At 41.9% G+C, this 23,994-nt stretch overlaps 1 protein-coding gene across 7 annotated transcripts in view; it reads right to left on the reverse strand.

Moving 5' to 3' along the window:
• Positions 1–23,994, reverse strand: part of ADK (adenosine kinase) — a 279,755-nt gene that overhangs the window by 250,344 nt on the left and 5,417 nt on the right. For 3 of the 7 annotated variants that reach the window (XR_005860620.2, XM_025151571.3, XM_015288216.4), the window contains exons 1-2: positions 20,060–20,178; positions 14,191–14,265 (exon numbers count right to left, since the gene is read on the reverse strand). Coding sequence is in view for 5 of the 7 variants with exons in the window: in XM_025151571.3 (XP_025007339.1) it covers positions 14,191–14,265; positions 20,060–20,073 (89 nt within the window). In the remaining 2 variants the exon portion in view is untranslated. Of the gene's footprint in view, positions 1–14,190; positions 14,266–18,859; positions 19,265–20,059; positions 20,179–23,994 lie in introns of those variants that run through there. The other 4 variants (XR_005860619.2, XM_025151570.3, NM_001006501.2 and 1 more) reach the window with 2 other exon arrangements.

The following is a 23,994-nucleotide window of genomic DNA, read 5'->3' on the forward strand; positions in this document are numbered from 1 at the left end:
AAGTACTGCCGACACCTCCTGGGTGTACTAAGCGGACAAGACAGATTTAGAGCTGATGCTGTATTAGGCTCTGCTTCATTAATAAAAGAAGCAGCCTTTTACAGCAGAGCTCTGTGGAAGCATTTCTCCCTAATTTTTCAACAAAGCCATTAAGAAACCTTAAGGACTTCAGTATAGTCTTCTTGCACCTAAGATTAGTCAGAATGCATTTCCATAACAGTGATTCAGCAGTTATGTTGCTTCAGCTTTCAAGTGATGTTAAAACTCCTTTCACTTTTCTAAAAAAAGAAATGCAGCCCTTCTGCTGGTGGTTTTTCTTAATTATTAATCTTCTCAAACTAGGCCACGCAGCCAGCAGGACCCTGGTGCTCATGGGCCCTTTTTCAGGCCACGTGAGCACTCCTGACCAACATCACCAACCCATCCCATGAGACCTTGCAGGTCAGAAATGAAGCCACACATGAGCCTGCTGCCATGATCAACCCCTGAGCACTTAGAGGCCACTGCTCAGAACTGGCCCAGACTCCCAGGACCTCTCTAGCTGATGTGAGCTATGGGGGGATGGGGACAGAAGGTTTGCTTGGTTTATTTCCTTCTGCAATCTTTCAATTGAGTGAGTAATGATGCCCTTGCTGCTAGCTCCATTTCTTCTGATGGGAGCCACAGGCAGATAAAAAGACAGCAAGCCTACTGCTTTTTCCACAGCAGTTAAATGCTACTTGCACCATAGCAATATTTCTCCATTTTTTAAAAGGCTACCATTTATTGCGAGTTTTATTACTGCCTAACATAGCCTTAATGCTGCTGATTAGCCCAGACCTATTTTCACATCTACAAACTGGGAGCACAACTTTTACCTGTTGGGATTGTTACATTACAGTTGCTAACCAGGGTTTTAGGGGCTGTGCATTTTCTAAATCAAGCCGAAAACAAAAACCCACAACCCAGACTACGCCTTGCACTGAAATTCAGCAGCCAAATATATCACAGATCAGACACAAACAGCTAAACCAAAATTAAAGTTCTCTGTAACTGACGCACACACACCTACTCCAAATATTTGTTTTAAGACATCATTTTTCTCCATAAACCACCCCAATAATGAGCTTTGAATCATATCCTCAAAGCCACTGCCTCCTGCCTGACTTGCCCTGTTCTTCTTTTCCCCAGCAGCGCGATACATTTGTTTTTTTATTCCTTCCCTGTATATTCCTCAGTTTTGCTATCTTCTCCCAGCTCCATGATCTGAAAGGCACCATGCTTCCCATTCCCCCCACAGTTTCTCTCCCATTTGGCATCTCATTTTCCATCTGTGCAGTTTCTCCCACCTCGCTTTTCACATGCTCTTCCTGGCCTCGAGCTGACTGCAGACCAGGCACCCCTTCAACACTGATTTCCGTCTTTTGCAACAGCTGGTCACTGTTACTCTAGGATGACCTGAGACAGGTTACATGATTTTAGAAAGTATCCTTACTGAATAGACACTTGCTTTCTTGCCAAACAAAATACAAGACCAGAATTACTTCCTTGAGAAACTAAAAGATTAAAGAGAGTTTGTGTGATAGCAACACAATTCCAAAGAAAACTTGCTCCCAGAAAAACTAAGTTTGGCAATAGTCCACTTACACTAACAAAAGAGAAAATGACCTAAAAGGCTCTACAGACATTCCTTTCCTGAAGTGCATCCTCTCTCATCCCTAGCACATCTCAACTAACTTCACCATGCATTAGTGCAAGACCCAGCACCAAGGCACACATGTAGGAGCAATCTGAGCTGCATGCCGTGAATGCTGACAAAACCCACAGATGACTTCAAACTGGCAGGGGTATGCAGTGACAACACACCATTCTACCAGACAGCAAGATGAACCATTCACACAGTAACTTCAAAGCACAGACAGATGCAGAGTCAAGCAGCTAAATAAAAAGAAAAATGCAGGCAGGGAGAAAGTGTGTCCACAGAACAGTAACCTGCAGGGAGGATATCAGATGCCACAATCTGCAGCCAAGTCCACACAAGCTTCCACCTTATGTCAGATGTTGGATACATCAAGGAACCAGTTTGATAGAGAAAACAGGCGGAGCAAACAGACAAAACAACCAAGAACAAAACAGAAGGACAACACGGTGAGTGGTAAGCCTCAGTAACTGCTTGCATTTTGTCCCTTTCCATTTTTAAATGGAAGACGCAGCTAAAATGTTTAAATTAGGAAGAAGAAAATTTAGACAGGAGAAAAGCACATGCTACAGAGAGTGGGAAAGACACGCGAGAAACAGCATCAAGGGAAGTTAAGATACTTCTGCCTCAAGACTGAGGAAAATGAATGCCTTTCCATCACTACCAATAGCATGGAATCAACACCAGCTAGGGAAAAGAGCGTGCAGCATTACAATGAGAGGCAAATACACCGTGTAACAAAACTAAAGCACCTTCAGGATGAGTTTACGTGCAACTCGAGCCACACATCTTGGCCATTACATTTATAAGATTTTCCAGACTTCAAGCACTGCTATTGGAATAGAAACATCAGTGCTCACAAAACAAAGGCACACCTTGGAGAAGCCACAGAAGAGTTCCTGGTGCTCACATTTTTCCACCACCAGGTTTTTCCCAGTTCCTGTGTACTTGCATGACTGGAGAACTATTCAGCTGCATCACATCCTACATAAACATCTGTTTTTCAGAAAAAAACTTTCGGAATTTCCGGGTGAAACAGATCCTAAAAATACCAGCAGAAAGATTTTTATTTCTTTGCCATGATACTACTCAGGAAAATGAAGGATGGATTGAAATTTCAATACAAGTAACTTAAAATTGGACTGCTAAACACTGGGTGAAAAATAAATAAATAAAAATCACTGTACCGTAATACAGTTACTAAGCATTGTTTCCCCATTTCTTACATGGATGTGAGCACTATTTTCAACATAAAAGTTAAAACACATTTTTTCTGATGCCTTTTTTTTTTTTTTTTTTTTGCTTCTCCCCAACCCCATCCCTTCTCTTCATCACAAGCTTTTCTTGGTGGCTGCTTCTGCATCATTCAGTGCAGTAAACTTGAGCTCCCCCTCCCCCACTGACAGTATGTTTGGAAATCATGACTCTAATCAGCTATTAATATTGTAAGACACACTTAAAGGGCTTTTGAAATTGAAGTCAAAACAATAATAGGTTTAAATGATTAAAAGGGATTAAGAAAGCCAGGAAAGTTCAAAGCCTGTTAATCAGCAGAATGCAGAATACCGTGATCATTTAGTAGGGTCAACCCTATCACTTTGGGCTTAAGCACATAGCAGGGACCTTGTCAAAACAGTTTTCTTAACTATAAAATGGTGAGCTAAAAATTTAAGACCTCTAAACACTTCCACTGTCTACTTTCACAGTAATTTCAGAACTATCTGACCACAAGCGCTTTAGCTGACTTTTTATCTCAAAGCAATTCCTTTCCAATAGCTATCACCACACTTCATCCATTTTCTTCCGAGGTTGTTGCTCTGGATGTTCAGAGTACTCACTACATTAGTAAAAATTATATTGATTTGGCCCTTAGCGATTCATTAAGAAATAAATTACTTAAATTTGTAAAGAAGTATATGCTACTCTGCTTATAGACTGAGCTCTTAAGTGTATTGTTTTAATATTATCTTTGAGCATTTAGTAACTAAAGCATGTTTTAGTCCTGTCAGCCTTCTCTGTTATTCTTGTTCTGACAATCTAGCCTTTCCAGATGGACTTTTTTCAACAAAAAATAAACAATAGTTTGTAGATGAATATTTTTTTTATCATAAACTCAAATTAGTTTTCACAATCTTGCATTAAAACTTCACTTCCATGAAATCTTGCAAAAATTAACAAAAGTAATACACATACAATCTAAACAACAATGATCTGCAGGGTTCCCATTCTCTTCTGAGTTAGCCACAAATATTCATTATCACTTTGAAATGTATTGTTTGAACCAATTTCTAGCAGTTCTACAGCAGATCCTGGCAACACTAGGACTGAAATTCCCCAGATACCTTGCTGCTGCACAACAATTCTTCTCACGAGGAGATTATAACAAATCACAGAATGGTCTGGGTTGGAAAGGACCACAATGATTACCTAGTTTCAAACCCCTGCCATCAGCAGGGTTGCCAACCACTAGACCAGGCTGCCCAGAGCCACATCCAGCCTGGCCTCGATTGTCTTCAGGGATGGGGCATCCACAACCCCTTTGGGCAACCTGTTCCAGTGCGTCACCACCCTCTGTGTGAAATCATTAGGGGAAGGCAGTAGAATTACAGCAGCTGTGGCTCTGAGACTCTTCTGTGAGTACCTGTGGACTATTGTAATGGTTTCTTCTAGAGAAAACGTCATTGCATGCCCTATATGAATATACTGCAAGCTCAAGTGAACTTCTTCACACTTGAAAAACAAACCATTTTTTTTTCCAGTGAGGAGGTACATTTGTTAAGCAATGTGCATTAGGTATCAGCTTGAAGTTCAACAGGCTCTACGCATCTGTAGCAAAATACAGGTCAGTACTTCAAACTAACAAAGGAAGTCAATGTTACACTGTTGTAAATATCAAACAATGACTTTGGGTTTCATACAATACATTTCATAACTGAACTACAACTTCGTGCCCCCACTACATCTATTGCATCTCTACCTCTAGAAGAAAAAACTGGAATATTCCTAAAGCATAAATTGGTTTTCAGCATTTTTAGTACAAAGAAAAATGTCCCATCAATAATAAAAAAACCAGTAAGATGCAGGAGAAGACAACTGTTGTCCAGTAAAAAGCTCAATTCAATAAGTCAGCCCAAAATATCTCGTTTAAGCAACAGAACTCTTCAAAAGGAGGATAAAGTGCAGAGGTTGTATCAAAACTTGGTTTCTGTTAAACATTCTTTTTGTATTTAAAATACTAAGAATTCACCTTGTTTATTACTCACAGTGACACAGCCAGACTGGTATATCATGCTTAAATTCTAGTAATTTCATTTAGAAACTAGAACAGTTACTCTTACATATAAGGGTTTTTTATTTTTATTATTATTCAAAGATAGATTAAGCTATAATCTGTTCTTTCACTGTTACCTAACCATATGGATGTCTACTTCTACCAGTCAGGCTAGGCAAAAGCCATTTCTTACCGTCACAAGCTCAACAAGCTTTTGCCCTGCCCAACAGCAAGGGCTTCTCTATGGCCTGTCTCTACACCTGCTCACCTGATAGAGGACAGCTCAGCTTACAGAAGCTTAACCATACAGCTGGCAAATAGCTCACATCCTTTAATTCACCTTTTCCAAAAATTATTTTAACACTGACTAGGGTAACTGGGGTAAATAGAAAAGAACTTAGCAAGCCACTTAAAGTACAGGTTTTACTGGGAGAAAAAGAATATGAAAAGTGGCAGGGTTTTTTTGTTTGTTTGTTTCCTTTACTGCACCAAAAAATTCTTCATTTCATTATAAAGGATGCAGGAGCAATGCCAAAATAGAGACTAAGGGAAGATCTCTTGACAGAAACTCTCTGGTCTGCTACCATGGGAGGATCACAGATTCCAAGAACAGCAATTAGTGATTCTGGGAAGAACTGTTTCTCCCTTTAGCCTCTAGCCACCACCACCGTGCTTTGTATCTTAACTCTTTACAGTGGTAGCTGCAGCGTCAAGCCCAGACATCCAAGGACCTGGTGGAGAGAAAAAAAAAGGATGGAGGCGTGTGGACAGTTCCTGCCTGAACACACAGCCTGAAGGAGCCTCCTGCTTCAGCTGAGGAGGAATATAACATGGGGCTGGTTGCAGAAAAACGTGTTTGAACATTCCTAATCCTGAGTTAACAGAAATTTGAAATTCAAATTAACCTCCTGAAGTACCAGGCTTCTTTTATTATTATTTTTTACCCCAGTTCATATATTTAAATTGAACTGACCTACTTTTGAAAACAAGACAGCTATGCCTCACATGCTCATGGCTAAAGCAGAAACGTGCAGTTGGTGCTTTCAAACAAAAAAAGCAACTTACCTTATAATTAATTCTGTATTCAGAAAGTGCAAACTGCTGACACAACTGTACGTGAAGCTTGCCCCAGCTCATGTCTATCAGACATACCCCTAACACAATAATTGCTCAAGAAAGAAGTCAGATTTTGCACAAGTTACTGTAAGAACAGCTTCCCTCCCCCCCTTCATTAATGAAAATATGTAATTTCAAGCTTGTAATCTCCAGAAATAAGTGATTTCCAACAACTTGCAGTTTTCTGAATTACTAAGACATACTACAAACATTGTAACTTCACTGACAACTTAGTATATACATCTGAACACTTCACCTTACGCACACTAACCAACAGCTGCAGTCTGTTGTTCTCTAGTAGGGCAGCACACAACAAAATCACAAATATAATTCAAGAACTACAAAGAATTATGAAGGTTCAACAGAATGCTGGAACGCATTCTTGCAAAAATGGAGTTGTGATAACCAGAAAAGAATGAACAAATTTGAGGGAGGTCTTCAGTTTTTCTCCCTCCCAACTCACTATCAGAAACTCAATCAAAAAAGTTCCCAAGAGCTTCTCTAACTTCGTGTAATCATTCACTTGCTACAGCTTGTCATACTAGGCTGCGGAGCTCTCCTTTACACTCTGTCATGTGCACCTCAGATTATTGCACCGCTGTCACTTCAGGACAAGGAGAAAAACAAATCACTGGAGCAAGCTGGAAAAACAATCACATGAAATTCTCTAGCCATAGCTGCCTAGTCTATATCAGATAAGACAGACATAAAACCACAAGTTCAAATTAGAACTGGAAAACAATGATCATTTGCATGTTAAAAATCAATTCACGCAGCTTGCAAAGATATGGATTTTCTGGGTGCAATTATCAAGTTGTGCTAAAAGATACAGCATTGTTTTACAGGGTTTGGCACAGGTTAAGAATATCATAACACAACAAACATCTACACCAGCAACTGGTGAGCTCGTGAATGAAGGCCTTTATAGCAATTAAAGAATAAGAAAGCATAGCACCTTGGTGAGATATTCCATTGCACTAGTAAAAAAGAGAGCCTAAGGTTTGTGAAATGAAGGATCTTTGTCCCCGGCTCCACGTTTACTCTGAACTTACTATGGAACTTCAGGCTTTGCGACCTCGAATCCACAACACAGACTTGGTCTTTCTCCAGTAACTTGGAATACTCAGAGTTCTACCCCACCAAAAACAAAGTAAAATAAGATTCAAACAGTAGGTTTGCCCTTCCTCAGCTCTTGACTAGAGGAAAACAAGAACACCAGTAATTAAGAGGCACTCCAGCTGCCTCCACCCTCTCCCTCTGGCTATGGCAGAGAACACAGGCCCAGCTCTGCAGAGTAGCAGGGCATGCCTGGAGCACCACAACAGCAGCAGCACAAGCAGAACACAGGTTAGAGTAACACTGATGTGGTATTCATACACTACTCAGGAATAGACTCATCAAGTACTAAATTACTAAAAAAAGACACATTAAGCATATTTAATTTCAAGGATGGATACACATGCCCAGGGAAGAAAAGCTACTGAGGTTGCATGTTGCCTGAATGAAGCACAGACCAGTAGCAATGTGCATTAAAATTAAGAGTTTTAAGTAAATTCTAAGAAGGTTTTATTTACAATATGGAGTGCCAACCTCTTGAAAGCTGTTATCATTAAAAATAGCCCCTCCTTTTGTGACACATCACAAATCAATTTCATCTACAGTCAATAATAATATAACACCCAGATTGTGACAAATAATTGCTCATTTTTAACTACCTTTTCCTATTTTCCAGTTCATGAGTGATCAAACTTCCACTACATTGCTAGAATAAATAAAAGAGAGCTCTATTTTCACAACATTTTTGGCAACTCTCATTTTTTATTCTATAGGAATAGTAAACAATAGTATATTCTTGATTATAGAATAATGAAATATGGCTATCTGCAGGGATACTCAGAATATCAACAGTGACTTTTATCTACAGTAATCTAAATAAAAATCCAATCTTATAATTGTGTGACAAGCAAATTATATTTTTTTCCCAATAAAAATTACAAATACTACTTCTAAAGAAGAAAATGTACCACCTAATTTTAGAATGCTGCCAGTTCCCCCTAAGAAAATTATCTTTTTCATCAAACAAGTCTTCTTCAAGGGTCTTTTCATTTAACGTTATTGCTTAGTGAAAAACAAAGCAACTTAATTCATGGAGCTCTTCTACCTCCAGCTCTTTGTTTGCCATTTCTTCTGTGTTACATTTCAATGAGGCAAATGGTACTCCAGTTAAAATTGCAGTATTTCATCCTTTACTGTGCCATGCTACTCCCAAACCTTTGTTCAACAAGTTCGCATTTGGGAGGAAAGGGAAAATACAGATAAGCAGCACAGGTGTCACTCATGTGTCCCAAGATCATTCTCAAGAAAGCAATTAATCCAGTAACTAGATGTATTCTATTGAAACAAAATTAAATCACAATTGTCTGAAGAAAAACAAATAAAAAAATAAAGCTATAAATAAGCAAATATACCTGTAAGTGAAAACCCTTGATACATGAAGAAAGAGGAGATAACAAGAAGGGGAATATTTTATATTCATAAACATGTTACATCTGATTTATAAGACCATAGGCAATTACAGGCTCTTGAAGGCTCATACATAATTACAACATCTTCTAGAAGCACTGCCCAAGCTCAGCATACCCTGGAAATGTCACAATTCCTCACGCAGAACACCGTCTCTGCATAGGTAAAGTTTTCCATATAGCCTTTTCTAAATGGGGCTTCACTAAAATCTTTTACTCGTTAAAACTACACATTTAACCAAATGCACTAGGAAAAAATATCAGGCTTGTAAAAAGCTCTAATTATGCTGGCAGACAAGCTACCAAACTTATTGGCACATTAGTTCTAAGAGGGCTTTTTAAAGACAACCATCATTACCTTCAGTTTTCATAAGCAAACACTGATTTATTTTTTTTTAATTTAATTTAACAGCAGTCAGATTATGCAATTTAGTTCAGCAGTATCAACATTTCAGGTTCAGACCTTGAGATAAGCTAAATTGGGTTCTACAGATGTAACTCAAACCACAAGGTAATAATAAAATCCTCAGCTGCTCAACTTCTCTACCAAATGAGACAACACAATCCAGCCATTTTTAGCAGTGATATTCCACTAAAATTACTGAAACAAGGGAACATTATAGAAAACAATCTTAAAGTAAATTTTCAGGGACAATAAGTTTTTCAAGTTCATACTAGGTAGTTTTTATACATGAAGTATTATACAGACAGATAATATTATCTCTGACTAAAAGCAATACAAAAAGCTGCTAAAACATTCTAAAGGGTTGATGAGGTACCCCAAGTCAAGCTAAACACATTAATGAAGGCAAAAAGGCTTACAGTTGTGTTTTGGTTTTGTTTCTTTTCATTTAAGTCTGCAGCTTGTGCATTCTCTGATCCTGTGACCCAGCACAGAATCACCCCTTGCCTTTCATGCTCCTCCTTCAAGCTCACCCCAGAATATGTTTTTGGGAACAGCTAAACAGACCAGCTTTCTCTTCAGTGCAAATAAGCAGACATTTTTCCTTAAGTTACTGTCAAAGCTTTTTCCTAATTTATAAACCTAGTACTCACACAGGTGAGAAAGTGTTCAAATAAACAAATCCTTATTTCCATCACACCAAGTGCTGTAAGAAACAAGAAAGCTGAATTTACCAGATGCTAACATTGCTCAATTAGTAAAAAAATGTACTTAACTGACCTGTGACCATACAGCAGTACACTACAGTGAGGAAAGAGAGAGCGATCATGCATTTTGGTTTCTCCTGTGATGACCCAACCACTTCCAGTGCTGCAGATAGCTGGCAGCCAATGCAGGAGATCCATATTGTACTCGGGAAGTTACAGATCAACACGATTGCATTTCTTCCCTCACTGCAGTGAGGGTCTCCTTTCATACATTAACTATCACCACAGCAAAACATAAGTACTTCAAAGATACCATTTGTTTTCCCTCTCTCTCCTTCAAAACCGTTTTTCAAAAAAGAGTAAAAGTGAGCTTAAACCCATTTCTTTGTTTATGCACAGTGTTCCTTCTGTACTTACAACAGCATCAAAAAGAAAGAAGGGAAGAGAACAAAACAGCAGATGATCCAGTCCAAGAAAGCTCTGAAAAACTACAGACCTTTACTGAGAACCAATGATGGAATAATGCTGTAACACAATGGAAAGCACAGCAACAGCAGCAGAGCATCAAGATCCTAGACTGCAGCAAGTGAGGAACTGATCAAATACAACAGCCATGGGCAAAGAAACACAGGAAAGAATCTGCTTACCTTCAGAAAGCCTCAGTGACAAAGGGATCTCCAGAGAAATACTCTCACCTCCCTTGCCAACCCTGAAATGAGGTCTGCGAAGGGGTGGATCCTGGCTCCACCTCTTCCAATCATTCAGGTACACTGCATGCACCTGAGCCCCCCTGGGCTGGCCCTGCCTTCCCACCAGGTGCTCAATCACTGCTTCAGGCCATGACTAAGCATTTCCACTACACACAGATTGTGCAAAGTTTGCTCTAAACCCCCCTTTTAAGAAAAGATATCTCACACAAGCACAAGAAGACTTGGCAGCTTTGACAACTGATAAGCAAATCAAACATAAGCATTCGTACAGCTTGTAATCCTGAATTATGAAGCTAAGTAATCGGTACAGACATAACAAATAAAATGGGAATTGGAATCCAGGCATTAAGGTTAGCAATATGGTACATGCCATAAATCTCCCCTGAATCTCCATTTATTTGTAATGGAACGGGCTAAAAGACCTTTACAGGTTTATACAGCTGTTGCCAATTACAATTATTTTCCTCACCTTCCTACTGGCTAATTAGTGAAGATTAAAGGTTTTCCATCATTTAGAATTCCCACGACTAGATAACAATTCTGTGAACATGAGTTTATCATTAGCAACTCATTCTGCTTCCATAATTCATACAGTCATAGACCAAGGTGTTTGACAACAGCAGGTTTGTCCTTTCAGTGAACACCTGCTTTACAACTGCTGGACGTGTACCTGAGATGACAAAGCAATGACCAGAACTCTGCAGCTGAAATTTTTCAACTAGGGTTAGGTAAATGTGCAAGACACTGTGTTGCTCTTTCTTGAGGGAGCAATGACACAATGTCATATCCCAGCAGGAGGGCACAGGAGTATCCCAAGAGTCAGGGGTACTGAGCTTCTGTGGAAGTTAGTCTTAAGGTGCCATTATACATCAATTAAAATTTCTTAGTTTGCTTCAGTCCGTGTAACATACATCAAATTCTACTAAGTTATACTTCAATGCCTTTTACAGATTCAGTACATAAAGGAATTCCTACTGTTCAATATCACAGGTAAAATCTAGTAAACAAATTACACTGAAAGCTTTAATAAATACCTGTTAGCCAAGTTACTTTCACAGAATGATGCTATAGTGAGCAATTCACCCACCCCCTGTTTTGTTTTGGTTTTTTTTTTTTTAGATCTTTTCACTCCTACCCATTAAATTAGCTGCTTTTTCAGCAAGTATTTGTATCTCAGAAAAAAGGAAGAAAAAAACCTGCTATGTTATTGAGTTAATCCAATTTAAAAGGACACATAAAAACCTACCTTTCTAGTATTTCTTCCAAGCAGAGACTCAGAAAATAACAAAACAAGGACAATTACTTCAAGACTGTTCTCCAGCTCCGTGAACAGAATTTGAGTGGCTTTGGGTATCACCTGCTTTCAGTAGTGCTATCAACATTGCTAAGACTGTTTCTTAGCATTCTAAGACAGAATGTTTTCCCAGAGGGAGAAGTGAGAGCAAAAAACCTCAACTCCCAAATGGAGGTCAAAATTCAGCAGTTAAAGTAATGCCAGATGGCTGATGTGGTCTGAAAAACTGACTGGCATGGTGAATTTCTGTCGTGACACGAACTAAGACCGTCTCTCTTAGAAAACATTTGGGAAACAGTTAATGCTTTCCTAACTTGTCGAGAGAGGAAAATACTTTGGGGCAAGCCAAGATTAAACCAAAATCTGTCTTGAAAGAAAAGTGATAGGGCTATGCTACGGGGCAAAAATACCCACCCAGCCCTTCAACACTGCTCACTTCTTCAAACCAGTGCTACATCATAGCAAATTGTTTTCCATCTGCCAGGGGTAGGACTCCCATGATATATTTATTGTCAAGTTTATAAATAAAATGGATTGTATGCCATCTAAATATTGTGAGAAAGACCACTTGAGACTTCCTACACAATTTTATGCTGTTTCCATTTGCATTTTCTTAATAGAAGTTACAAAACTAATCTGGCTAGCAAGGACTCATTTTAATATTTCCATTTCATTGAAAATAGACATGGTTTAAATTTGCAACATCAAGTCCTTTATTCTGAACAAAGGCATTTAATCTTAGAAGAGTGCTTTTACAAGAGAAGAGAATGAACTAACAGAAACAGCCTCTTCCGCACACTTTCGAGCCAGAGTCCAGCTGGGCTGATGGCCCCATTAAAAAAGTTCATCTACTTGAAGAGGCAAGAGACGCTCCAGAAGCAACTGATGACTGCAAAGAGACAAAGAGCTGACCTACATGTCCAGAGATGGATGCATGCCTTCTTTGACGTGCAAAACCAGAGATCTGGCTGCTGTGGTCAACAATTTCTGTCAACTGTTACATAGTCCTAAAATATTTACATTCTTGTACCTTCCTGAAGTATTTGAATAACGTTATGCTAACACTTGTTCTACAGCTAGGCTTGCTATTTTATGTGCCCTCACAGGCTGAGGATGCATGGGATTTGATTCTCATTTCAGCAAGTACCGCAAGAAGTAGTTATACTTGAAGTCAAAACATGCTGTGGAATAGTCTTGTCCATGGACACACTCGTCCATGGACAACACTCACAAACGGGGAGCAAAAAGGAAAATCGGGTATCTAAGAGTGTAGACAAGCTTCCCAGTTTTCAGGCTATTAGCAGAGATATCACACTATCTGCACGTCCTCCGTGAAATTGTTGCTTTAAATAATTCAACACTCCACCAAGCCATTTTGGCAGTAAAGAAGTGCTCACAAAGTATATGACGTTCCAGGAGATAGTTAGACTGATCTGACAGGACTCAAACTTGCACACGTAAGGCTTGTTTTAAATTCAATTAAATTCTGCGTAGCATATCAGGCCCGGTGAGAAGCACAACACGCAATTACAGGTTTTCACTGCAGCAACATAGATCCCATCACCTCTCTGATAGCAACTCCTAATGATTAGTTGGCTTGGAGGGTATTAGTAATGTTCAGAGAATGGTTTTCAAGGTATTTCAGTTGAAATACTAAGCCAAAGAATTACATCAGAATATTTTTTTCAGAAATCAAGTTCATGTCTGGTGAGTTCAAAGTTCCACATAGTTTTGTAACTCATTTCACAATTCTTGTCTTTTGCTTCCAGGTTATAACATTCAGGCTCTCACTTAAACACACCTTTAAAGAAAATTCAAATGAAGAAACAAATTCTCATTTTTATTACAGCTTAGTAACAGAAATTTGTGGCTGGCAATACACATTCACAAATAAGACCCGTGCACCTGTTCTTTATTCAGTGAAGAGAAGCTTATTCTTGATTCAGTATTCGCATTACTAACTAAAAGAAAGATCGGAGGAAGAAATAGTATTTTACAAAAGAAAAAGAATGGTGAGCACTTTGAAAGATGGATCAACTAACTGATCACTTGAAAACCAAATACACAAAGAACCAACAGCTAGTAGAAAATGAGCTTATGATGAAGAATTTAAATACAGCAGCTATAGTTTATAGCTCCAGAAAAGCCCCATCTCTATAAAATGATCAGAGAATGACTACGCTCAGTACCACCAGGAGCACACAAACAGCAATTTAGTGACATGATTATATAGATGGCAATGCAACAACTAGGCTTGAGCTAGATAACAGACTACCTGATAAAAAGTGGTCCTGCTCTTGACTGATAAATTGAAATGACAGAAAAGGCTCCAACAACAAATACAATTTCAGCGTAATGCCAAAATCCCACAAAGATCAGTGTAAACCTTGCATGACACCAGCACTTAGTTCACTGCTAGTTTATAGATGTCATTCTTGAAACAAAACTGACAGTAAGAAAAAAAGAAGAAAAAAAAAATCAAGACTTACTTGTCAAGGAAGTCCTTGTCCACAACTGCACATATATCAAGCAGAGGATTTCCCATTCCAAACAGGACATTTTCACTGTAAAAAAGCCAATTATTTTCGAGTTAGTTTAGCATTCCTGTTACAATAAGTTCAAGACATTTTTTAAGTGAAGAATAATCTTTTTTCTTGAATAAAACTAAGAAACAAAGAAATGCAAATTCTGCCCCGCCTAACAGCAACCATCTACCTGTCATACAGAGTCAAATTTGATCAGAATAACATTGTGATGTATATACAGATTACAAGTTGTCAAATAAAGTATATAAAAATATGTTCTGTTGTTTCAAAGAATTGCATTCAGGTTGCAGTACCAGATTTTAGGCATAGGGAGAACCCAAGCAAGTTATTAGAAGTCCACTGAACAAACTTAGTTGCTAATGGCCAACAATTTACCATTTAGTAGTGTTTTAATAAACTGAAATTAAGAGCCTATGGATCCTGCACAGTCAGTCATCTTAGAATGTAAATTCTACTGATTAAAAAGCAGGAATGGAGGTTGTTATCAATTCGAAATCCATTACTATGGCTTCCACATCAGATGACACCATCAACTACTGAATGAGCTGGCTTTCATTATTTTCCCAACGAATCTGAAAAAAAGTATTTCATTTTCCAGAATAGCACATACTTGGGTGATAATGCAATAATACCAAAGGATTAGATACAGGCCTGGTGTCAAGTAGGAGTGAATGCAGCTGTTTTCCAAGGCTGCCTAAATCTACATTCAAAACCATCACATTCCTTGCTAAGCCAACACCTGCTGCCTCCAACTGGCACAGCAAGCACTTGCTCTAGCTGCCCAAGGTAGCTTTAATGTGAATGCCAGCAAACGTGCCTCCATCTTTACTATGTCCCTATCAAGTATTTGCAGAGAAGGCATATTCTCAGCCTCTACATCTCCCACATACTACTGCTGTAACACCGCAGCCTTCACCAACTGATTGCTCAAAGCTGGAGAACAGCATTGGCTGAATCTCAATGTCAATGAGGTTTCAATTGTTTTGGCCCATTCAGAGCAAGAGAAATGTTTTACAGGCTCAGCATCTGCCTACTCAGTGATGGATTTAATTAACTTCTCCTCAGCAGGATCAGAAAAAAATAACACAGAACAAGCAGAAAGGAGATGACACGGAGCAATCTCACGAACCGTGTCCAACAGAGGTTGAAAGCTCATTCATGTACTTCCTCTCACAGCTACTATAAAAGACCCTTAGCTGACAAATATTTGTCAGACTTGAAGATACTTGCCAAAAGTAAACAGTTACACTTCCTCTTCTTCTTGGGATGCCATATTAATCCCTATCTAATGTTAAATTCTGAAGTACAGAAATGAAAAGTGGCAAACATTAACATCCTTGATAAAGATGCAGTAAACCACACTTCACATAGTTTGATTTCTGTTATATTTTTAAAGACAGACCTTATACTGCCAAGTTCATCTGCAAGACTGTTTTGAAGACCAAGCCAGAAATTCAGCTCACTCGTCAATGAAATAGGAAACATCTGCTTAGAAAAAACCTGTGAGACTCAGTAAATATTTTTCTAACTGTGAGAAGTGTTGTTTCTTCTTAATACGGAACTCATACATAAAGCAGATCAAAATAATCTAAGTTAATCTAGCTAGAAGAAAAAAGGAAAAAACGGGTGACAGTTCAGGTAACATGAGGATAAAGAGGATTGCACCTGGGGCCTCTACACAATACATTGCTTCCATTTTAAAAAGCAAGTATTTCATCAGTAGTATCAAAAAATGAGCAATGATACAGTAACACTACTGTACTTGATGTTTAGCCAATTCTAATATTCTTTGAGATTCTAAATAGCAATAATTTTACAGCTGCACTTGAGAAAAAATATGATATAATGGCTAACTTCTACACAAAGCAAGCATCAGCACTTAAGAGTGTGGTGCACGCAAGAAAAAACAGCAGCTGTATTCCAAAAATTCTCAAAAACACACCTGATGTGTTGAAAGCACTACCTAAGAAGTTAGGCTGTTCAACAAAGATGCACAGTAGAAGCTAACAAATATTTAACGAGCTGTGTGTTGCAGGACATACCCATCAGTATGCTTGGAGTGGCACAGGAACAACACTGTACTGATGGCTGAGCATCCACAGAAGCTCTGCCATGCCAGTAAGACAGAAACAAACTGCCATTACTCCAGCAGCAGCAGCAGGAACTAGCACCTTCAGTGCCATTTAGCCCAGGTAGTTCTTTACATCACTTACAACTCCCATCCTATCTTCAAGTTTTCCTACTTCCACTGTGTTTTATAATAATCCCCTCTGGAGTACTCAAGAGGCTGTGTAGCCATGTGCCAGCTGGGGCAGAGAGCTTTAAAAGCCAACACAGTAATTAGCTGTGCTAGGGATTGTATGCTCAGAAACAGCATGTCACACTGACCGCAGTTGGTGAAAATACCTTTTTGGACAAAGTGGGAAGAGCATAAACAATCTCTGCCCAAGTCATAAACCAAACATTCAGCCAATTTAAGCAGACACCACAGTGATCAGCAGTTTCTAATACCAGATTTGTGAACCACAACATGAGAAGTTCAGTGTCTGTACTGTTAGACTTCGCTCTGAATCTTTGGCATGTTCACACTGATTAACCTGACACTGACTACATTTCAGGGTAGTGCAAATCACCCACTCCCTTCAGGAGGAGCTGCAAAATATCCTCACTGTTACATTGTTCTTTTGCATTGCAACAGATGAACTACGGCTGTTACTTGGCTGCTACGTGCCCCAGAAGTACTAATCACATACATGCCATAAAGCCATATATTGTGAAAGCACAAAAATAAACCAAACATTCAGGATTGTGGAGAATACTAAATTTACAAGTCACAGGTGCAAGACATAACAAAACATTACCTTCGCTCCAAGCTTAATACTTTTAGAACCACATGTGAACCTCACTGCCCTCCTGTCTGCTACTCAGTCACACAGGTGTCCAATCTGGACTGACCAAACATTCACAGATTATTTTCAACCATCTTGATGTAAAAGACAGAGAAGCAGCATCAGTAGTTTCCTGAGCAGTGAGATTTCACAATACGTTGGTTATCTGAGAGCTACACCTCTGCACCAGACACCAAGCAAACACTCATGTACAACACAGCCTCCCCGCCTCTCTCCCTTCTCTTGCACCCAAGTACTGCTATCTAATCATTCAGGAAGGATGTTTTGTTTAACTCAACCAACTTATTGCAAAAGAAGATTTAGCTCTTCAAGAAACAAGTGACAGCTTCTCCACGTGCAAAAATTAAGAGCATACATCTGACTATGAGCACACGAGTGTGTGCATGCGCAGTACGTATATCTCAGCAGCTGATACAAGTCTGTAACTTGTTCAGACACAGAAATATTCCATAGTAGACAAAACTGCAGGAACAACGCCAACTTACTTCACCGAAATCCTACATGCACTGAGCATTTGCATTCTAAACGCTTGGTAACAAGCAATGTATTTTATGAGTTTGTATTTTAATGCTGGGTTACATCACAAGTTAGCTTTAATTGTAAGTTCAGTGTAGTCCATTAAATATCAAATCTCCGCCTGCTAACTTTGGCATTTTCTTGGGAGACTGCTAAGACCATTAGTTTCTCACCAACAGCCAAAGCATTTCCCGTACTGCTCTCTTCTCATCACACTGCCAAAAAAAGAATGCAATCAAACTGGTGGAATATAAAAACAAAGCAAACAAAAAGCCCAGGACTACTGAGCTACCTTTCAATCATTTCCAAAAAGATCGACAAAAATAACCATAACTGAAGGATCTGGAAAGCTGTGTCCAAAACCATGGTCACACATTAGTGATTGCCCCACTGCTGCAGGCATTTTTAAAAATAAAGTCCTGTTTCAAGTTGGCTACCGAATGCTGGCAGCACTGTGTGTGCGTACCAACAGTTCTGTTATCGTTTGATATCACTGTGCACTCCACTGGAACTGCAGCATCAAAATGTCAGTGGAAGCACTGGCTGCTGGTACACACAGAGGGGGAGAAAATGAGCTTCTGGGTACTGAATTGTCATGTTTTTAACAACAACAAATATTGAAAAGCATTTCAGATTTTTTTCTTAATTGCTGCAAAAACATTTACATAATAATAATAAATTGTAATGATAGCTAAGTCGATAAATCTACCTTCTCTATTGGTCTACAGCAGCCTCATCCTGCTGTGCAGCTGTAACATATTCAATAATAAGTTCTCATGCTAAAGACTCATTTTACAGTCAGAAAGCATTAATAAATAGAACATGACTGGGACAACTGTGTGTCCCAACTGCACGGCATAACCACAACACACGGCAGCCGGCTGTGCTCGTGAGACACTGCACCACAAGACCTGAAATGTCAGTGTATCCACAAGGGCTTGGTCCTGCCCTTAGAGGCGAGGCCAAACAAGACGCGTTCTCAGTCACAAAGGAACACAGTAAAACCTCATATAACCTAAGATTTGAATTTATCAAAGGTCACTTACAGTTAAAAAAAAAAAAAAAACCAAACAAACAGCAATAGTACCATATTAGCTGCACGTGAACGGCTAAAAGCTTTCTCTCATCCTCCTTCCCCACGTAACATAATTATAAGTGAATGACAACTGCCGTCAGCCATAGCCTACCTGGCACTGAAAGCACGTCACAACTGCCACGGCATGACTCCAGACCATCTCCCTTGCACCACAGCCAGCCAGTCACCTCAGCACTCCGGCTTTCAACACACAAGGAGCCTGCAGGTCCACTCATGTGCTGTCATTATTTAGGTCTTAACACAGAATTTGGCAGGGGAGCTACACGTCTACATGCTGACCTAGAGGAGCATCTTCACCAAAGGCTTCATCCATTATGAAACTTCCACAGTCTTCTACAGGGATACACCCACGGGATCATACAGACGTAGTCCAGAGCCGCAGCCTTGTGGCAGCAGAGCCGTCACACACGCCAATGGCTCCAATGGCGCCACCAAGCTCTTCACACAGCTGTGCCAGCCCCAGCCAAGCACTGCAAGCCGTGCTGCTGGTCAGGGCAGCGTGAGGCCTGGCAGGAGCCGGGAGGGTGGGGAGGGGCGGGAGGGTCCAAAGCTCCATGCACTCCTTCAAGTGCCGGAGGACTGAGCAGAGCCAGTGAATAACAAAACCTGCTGGTTCTCTTCTGAAGACCAACTCCTTTTAAAATGAAGCATTTTGGGGAAGTAAAACCGGTCACAGTAATTCACTTCACTGAACAGATTTGTCACTCTTCAGTTACCATCCCGATGCACCGAGACAGCCGTGCTGCCAACAGATAGACAACAGCCCGGTGCAGTACTGTCACCCTGCTCCTCGGAATTGGCATCTCACCCCAGATTCGGGTCGGAGAGCGGCACGCTACAACGGCGCTGAAGGCTGACAGCCGCCCGGGGTCGCCCCCCGGCCGAGCCCCAGCGGCGCCCCGCAGCACACCCAGCCCCGCAGCCCGACCCGGCCGCGGAGGCGGTGGGTGACGCCCGGGAGCGGCTCTCTCCACCTGCCGTCCCCGACAACCGCAGGCAAAGCTCCGGAACCGCTGCTACCCGCGCGGGGCTGGCGGCCGGGGAGCGCGCAGCACTATCCGCGCTGACCCGCGGGCGCTCCACCACAGCACCAACGGTCGGCGGAGAGCGCGCTGGGCGCCAAACTCTGCACCTACACACCGCGCGCGTGCAGACGGAGAGAACCGAGCGCGGGCGGACTGAGAGGAACGCCGCCCCCGCCCCTCCCGAGAACAGGAGCGCATCGACGCCCACCACCCGTTCCCCCGAGCCGCGGGGCTGGGTGCAGGAGCCGCGGCGAGCTCGGCGTTACCTGAGGGTCGGCATGGCTCCCGCCCGGCCGACGCGGAACCCCGCTCTGCCGCGGCGTCGTCGTCTCTTAGTCCGGTGCCCGCCGACAGTTGCAACGCGCTCACCGCCTCGCTCGGCCGTGACTGAGTCGCCGGCCGCAGCCCGGCCGCCCCGCCCCGCCCCGCCCGCCCGCGCGCCCCGCCATTGGCCGGACGGCCGCCAGGGGCGGGCCCACCGCGGCGTGGGGAGAGAGCAGCAAAAGGGGGTGCGGGCGGCCGGCCTCGCGCCCCGGTTCGGAAGCGCGGTACCGGACGGCGCTGCCCGCCCCGCGCCCCGGCCGCCATCTTTGATGCGGGCAGAGAGCAGCGACTAACCCACCCCCTCCTTTGCTGTCATGTCCCTTCCCCACGCGAGGAAGTGCGATCGCCCGTGATAATTTAAAAAATGTCATCGAGGTAGCAAATAGGTGCAGAGTTCCCATTACACCGCCCGCAGTAAAGATGGCCAGCTGAGCCCAGAGCACTTCTGTCACGGGACCGTGAGAATCGGGGTACTCCCCGGGGAACCCCAGCCGCTCCCTGGGCCGGGACAGGTCCCCACGCCCTCAGCCATCCCACAGACACGCTCCCCAGCTCCCTCCACACTGCCTTCCTGGGTGCCTGCCCACCACCACTGTGCTCCTCTGGGACAAGTCGTCCAACCCAGCAACGGCCCAGAGCCCCCGCATGCAATTGTTCAGTGCATAAAAAGAACCCATTGCGGTGCCAGAGATGAGGTGATCTTACTCACAGGTTGCCGCAGCAGCTGGCAGCCACCTGTGATACACAGCTACTGGTATGAGTCATTTTTCCAACCTGCCAGAGGCCGAATGGAGTCACTGAGATGTGTGGATTAGCTGCCACCGTGTGAGCCCTTCACCAGCTAACCTGCACCATCCCCATCCGCACAGCATCCAGAGCTGCCGTACCACAAGGGAAAACCATCAGCAAAGCCAGGCTCATCATTTTCTGTCTCGATCTTCCTGTCCACTTTTCCTTCCTTTGGCTGCCAGTTACCACTAGCCACCCCATGCCAATTTGGCACTTATTTTGTTAACATAGCAGCACCAGAAACACTGATTTATTAAATTGATGTCAGAAAAGGCTGTTTTTGCCAGACACGAATCCTGTGTTGCTCTGTTAAGTACAGCTGTATCATTTCCATCTAAATATGTAAACTTTGCAACTTCCTAATAATGTGTTTCTTAGCCTTAGTTCATCTACAAAATGGCAACATTATACTCAGAAAAATTAAAGCCAGAATTCCCACGTATTTGCTTATTTTCAGGTGTGTCACCAGATCCGTCTCCAAAATCTGGGGTGCTTGTTTATGCTTAATACCTGAGGTCAGACAGATTTTCTGGCGTCTCCAAGCAGAACTCAAAACCGAACCATCACTCACAACGTTGTGGTTATTAAAGTTAGTCTTAAAATTCAAATTAATGACGGTGGGAAACACATCTCACCCCGACTTTGCAACATGCAGTACAGCAGGCCCCCAAATCCCTCAAGGAGAATCATGAACTCTAATAAAATGTAAACACACAATGGCTGTATCCTCCAGACTGCGTTCAACAACTGATCAGACTCAGTGTAACAATTTCAGTGCCTGACAGTCAAACCTCTGTTTTGTAACCGAAAATGAAGGCAAAAATCCTGTCACACAGATGAATATAATCCTAATACAGCTTGGTCTTTCTTGTTCCATCACAGATAATAAATCAGGTAATAAGCAATAAACTCATTTTAAAGTATCAAGAAGTAGATTCTCTCACAAATAACTGTCTGGCTTTAACAAGCACATAAAGAATATATAAAGGAAAATAGATGCAATATGTGCAACTGGTGCATCATGCACTGCTAGCCGGGTGAGATAAAGGACTGTCCCCTCTGCTTTGTGCTGTGTGGCCTCACCTCCAGCACTGGGTGCAGCTCTGAGTGCCACAACATAAGGAGGACAAAAAACTATGGGGGGGGTCCAAGGGAGAGATACAAAGATGGTGAGGGGTCTGAAGGGCAAGGTGTGTGAGGAACAGCTGGGGTCCCTGGGTTTGCTCAGCCCAGAGCAAAGGAGCTGAGGGGAGCCCTCATGGCGGCTGCAGCTCCTCACAGGGAGCGGAAGAGCAGCACTGAGCTCTGCTCTGTGTGACAGCGACAGGGCCTGAGGGAACGGCATGGAGCTGTGTCAGGGGAGGGGCAGCTGGGGGTTAGGGAAAGGGTCTGCACTAGAGGGAGGCGGACATGGAACGGGCTGCACAGGGCAGTGGGCACGGCACGAGTGCTGGAGTTTAGGAAGCATTTAGACAATATTCTCAGACATAGGGTTTGAATTTCAGGTGGTCCTGTGTGGAGTCAGAGGTTGGACTCAGTGATCCTTGTGGGTCTCTTCCAACTTTGGATATTCTGTGATTCTATAATTATGTTAATTTGCAGTATATAACAACTGCATTTTATGAATGTTAAGCTAGAGTCTGAATGAGGTACCATCAAATGCTTCTAGTCTCTTACCAATTCAGCAAGATGGGACGAAAAGTGTATTCTTCTAGGAAACTAAACAGCCTTTTACGAATACGGGACATCACAACAGCCTTCATTAATGGCACGTTATAAGCTTACAGGTATTACCAAGTGTAATACCACTTGTATTTACACTTGTACATGTGACCATCCTGCTTACACCTGCAGATACTACTGTTGCTGATGCCTTTGAGGCATGGCCTACCACTAACTGCTTTTCTGTTCAATTGCCACACAACTTCTAGAGATCCTGGAGTGAAAGCACTCAAGGAATTCCTAGTAAAATGGTCATTTATCAGTTATAGTCATTCACAGATTAACTTTATGACGGTTGTACCACAAGTTCGACTTGTAGTCATACCATGCATGAGTCAAGCAAGCCAGTCTGAGCTTGCTAAGCCCAACCGTCACCTCCCAGCCTTGCTCAGCTTGCATGGAGCAGATGACCCTTGTCTTTACATGTGTTTTGGCTTCAGAAATCCCAGCAAGAAGTATGGAATTCACAGCTTGCACAAGTAAAAATATGAGAGCTGCTCCAAAAGTAATGCCTCTCATTTACTACATTTGCCCACGGTGACAGAGGCAGATGTTGGCAGGATGGCAGTAGAGGTTGAATCTTCCCACCAACATTCCATTACATTTTGTTGCCATGTGACAGATGGCAGCAGAGGGGCAGCCTGACACACACAACAGCATCTGACATGGAAACACACATGAAGCAAAGGTGTGTCACTGAATTCCTCCATGTGGAAAATATCATACCCATTGACATTCACTGACACTTGCTGAACATTTATGTGGTCACATCCACTGAGAGAACAGTGCATGTGAGCACAGTGAGGTGGTGGGTGGTGTTACAGCAGTGGCAACAGAGGGCAACCTTTACTGGTACAAAATTTTACAAGCGCAGTATGCACTGAAAAAAAAAAAAACAGTTAATAGTGGTGACTACGCTGAAAAACAGGGCTTTGTAGCTGAGACTGTTGTATTAAATAGTGTTGTTGTGTTCTTTGTATCTGTTGTAGTTTCCATGGAAATAAATCAGAGGCGTTACTTTCAGAGCAATCCACATGAGTAACAACTGATAGAGTCTAGCCACAATCTCTCCTAACCAATTCCATGACTATACAGTAAGGATGAGATCTTCACGAACATGTCAATTCCTGTTCATGTAATGAACTATGATCCCTCAGATGATTCCACTAAAATGCTTACTTACCCATCACAGTGTGAAATAAAAGTGACCTGTACCCCTACCTGATGTAACAGTAGGCAAACATAGGAGAACTTGTAAAGCAGCACTTTACTGAAGTGGCCTGGGAAACTCTACGTTTCATACATTTGTAACTTGTGTATTCAAGACATGGGCAAACTAGACCTTAGCTCTGGACTGCGTTACGTT

Source organism: Gallus gallus, chromosome 6, assembly GCF_016699485.2.
Source record: "Gallus gallus isolate bGalGal1 chromosome 6, bGalGal1.mat.broiler.GRCg7b, whole genome shotgun sequence".
In the NCBI taxonomy this organism is placed as follows: domain Eukaryota; kingdom Metazoa; phylum Chordata; class Aves; order Galliformes; family Phasianidae; genus Gallus; species Gallus gallus.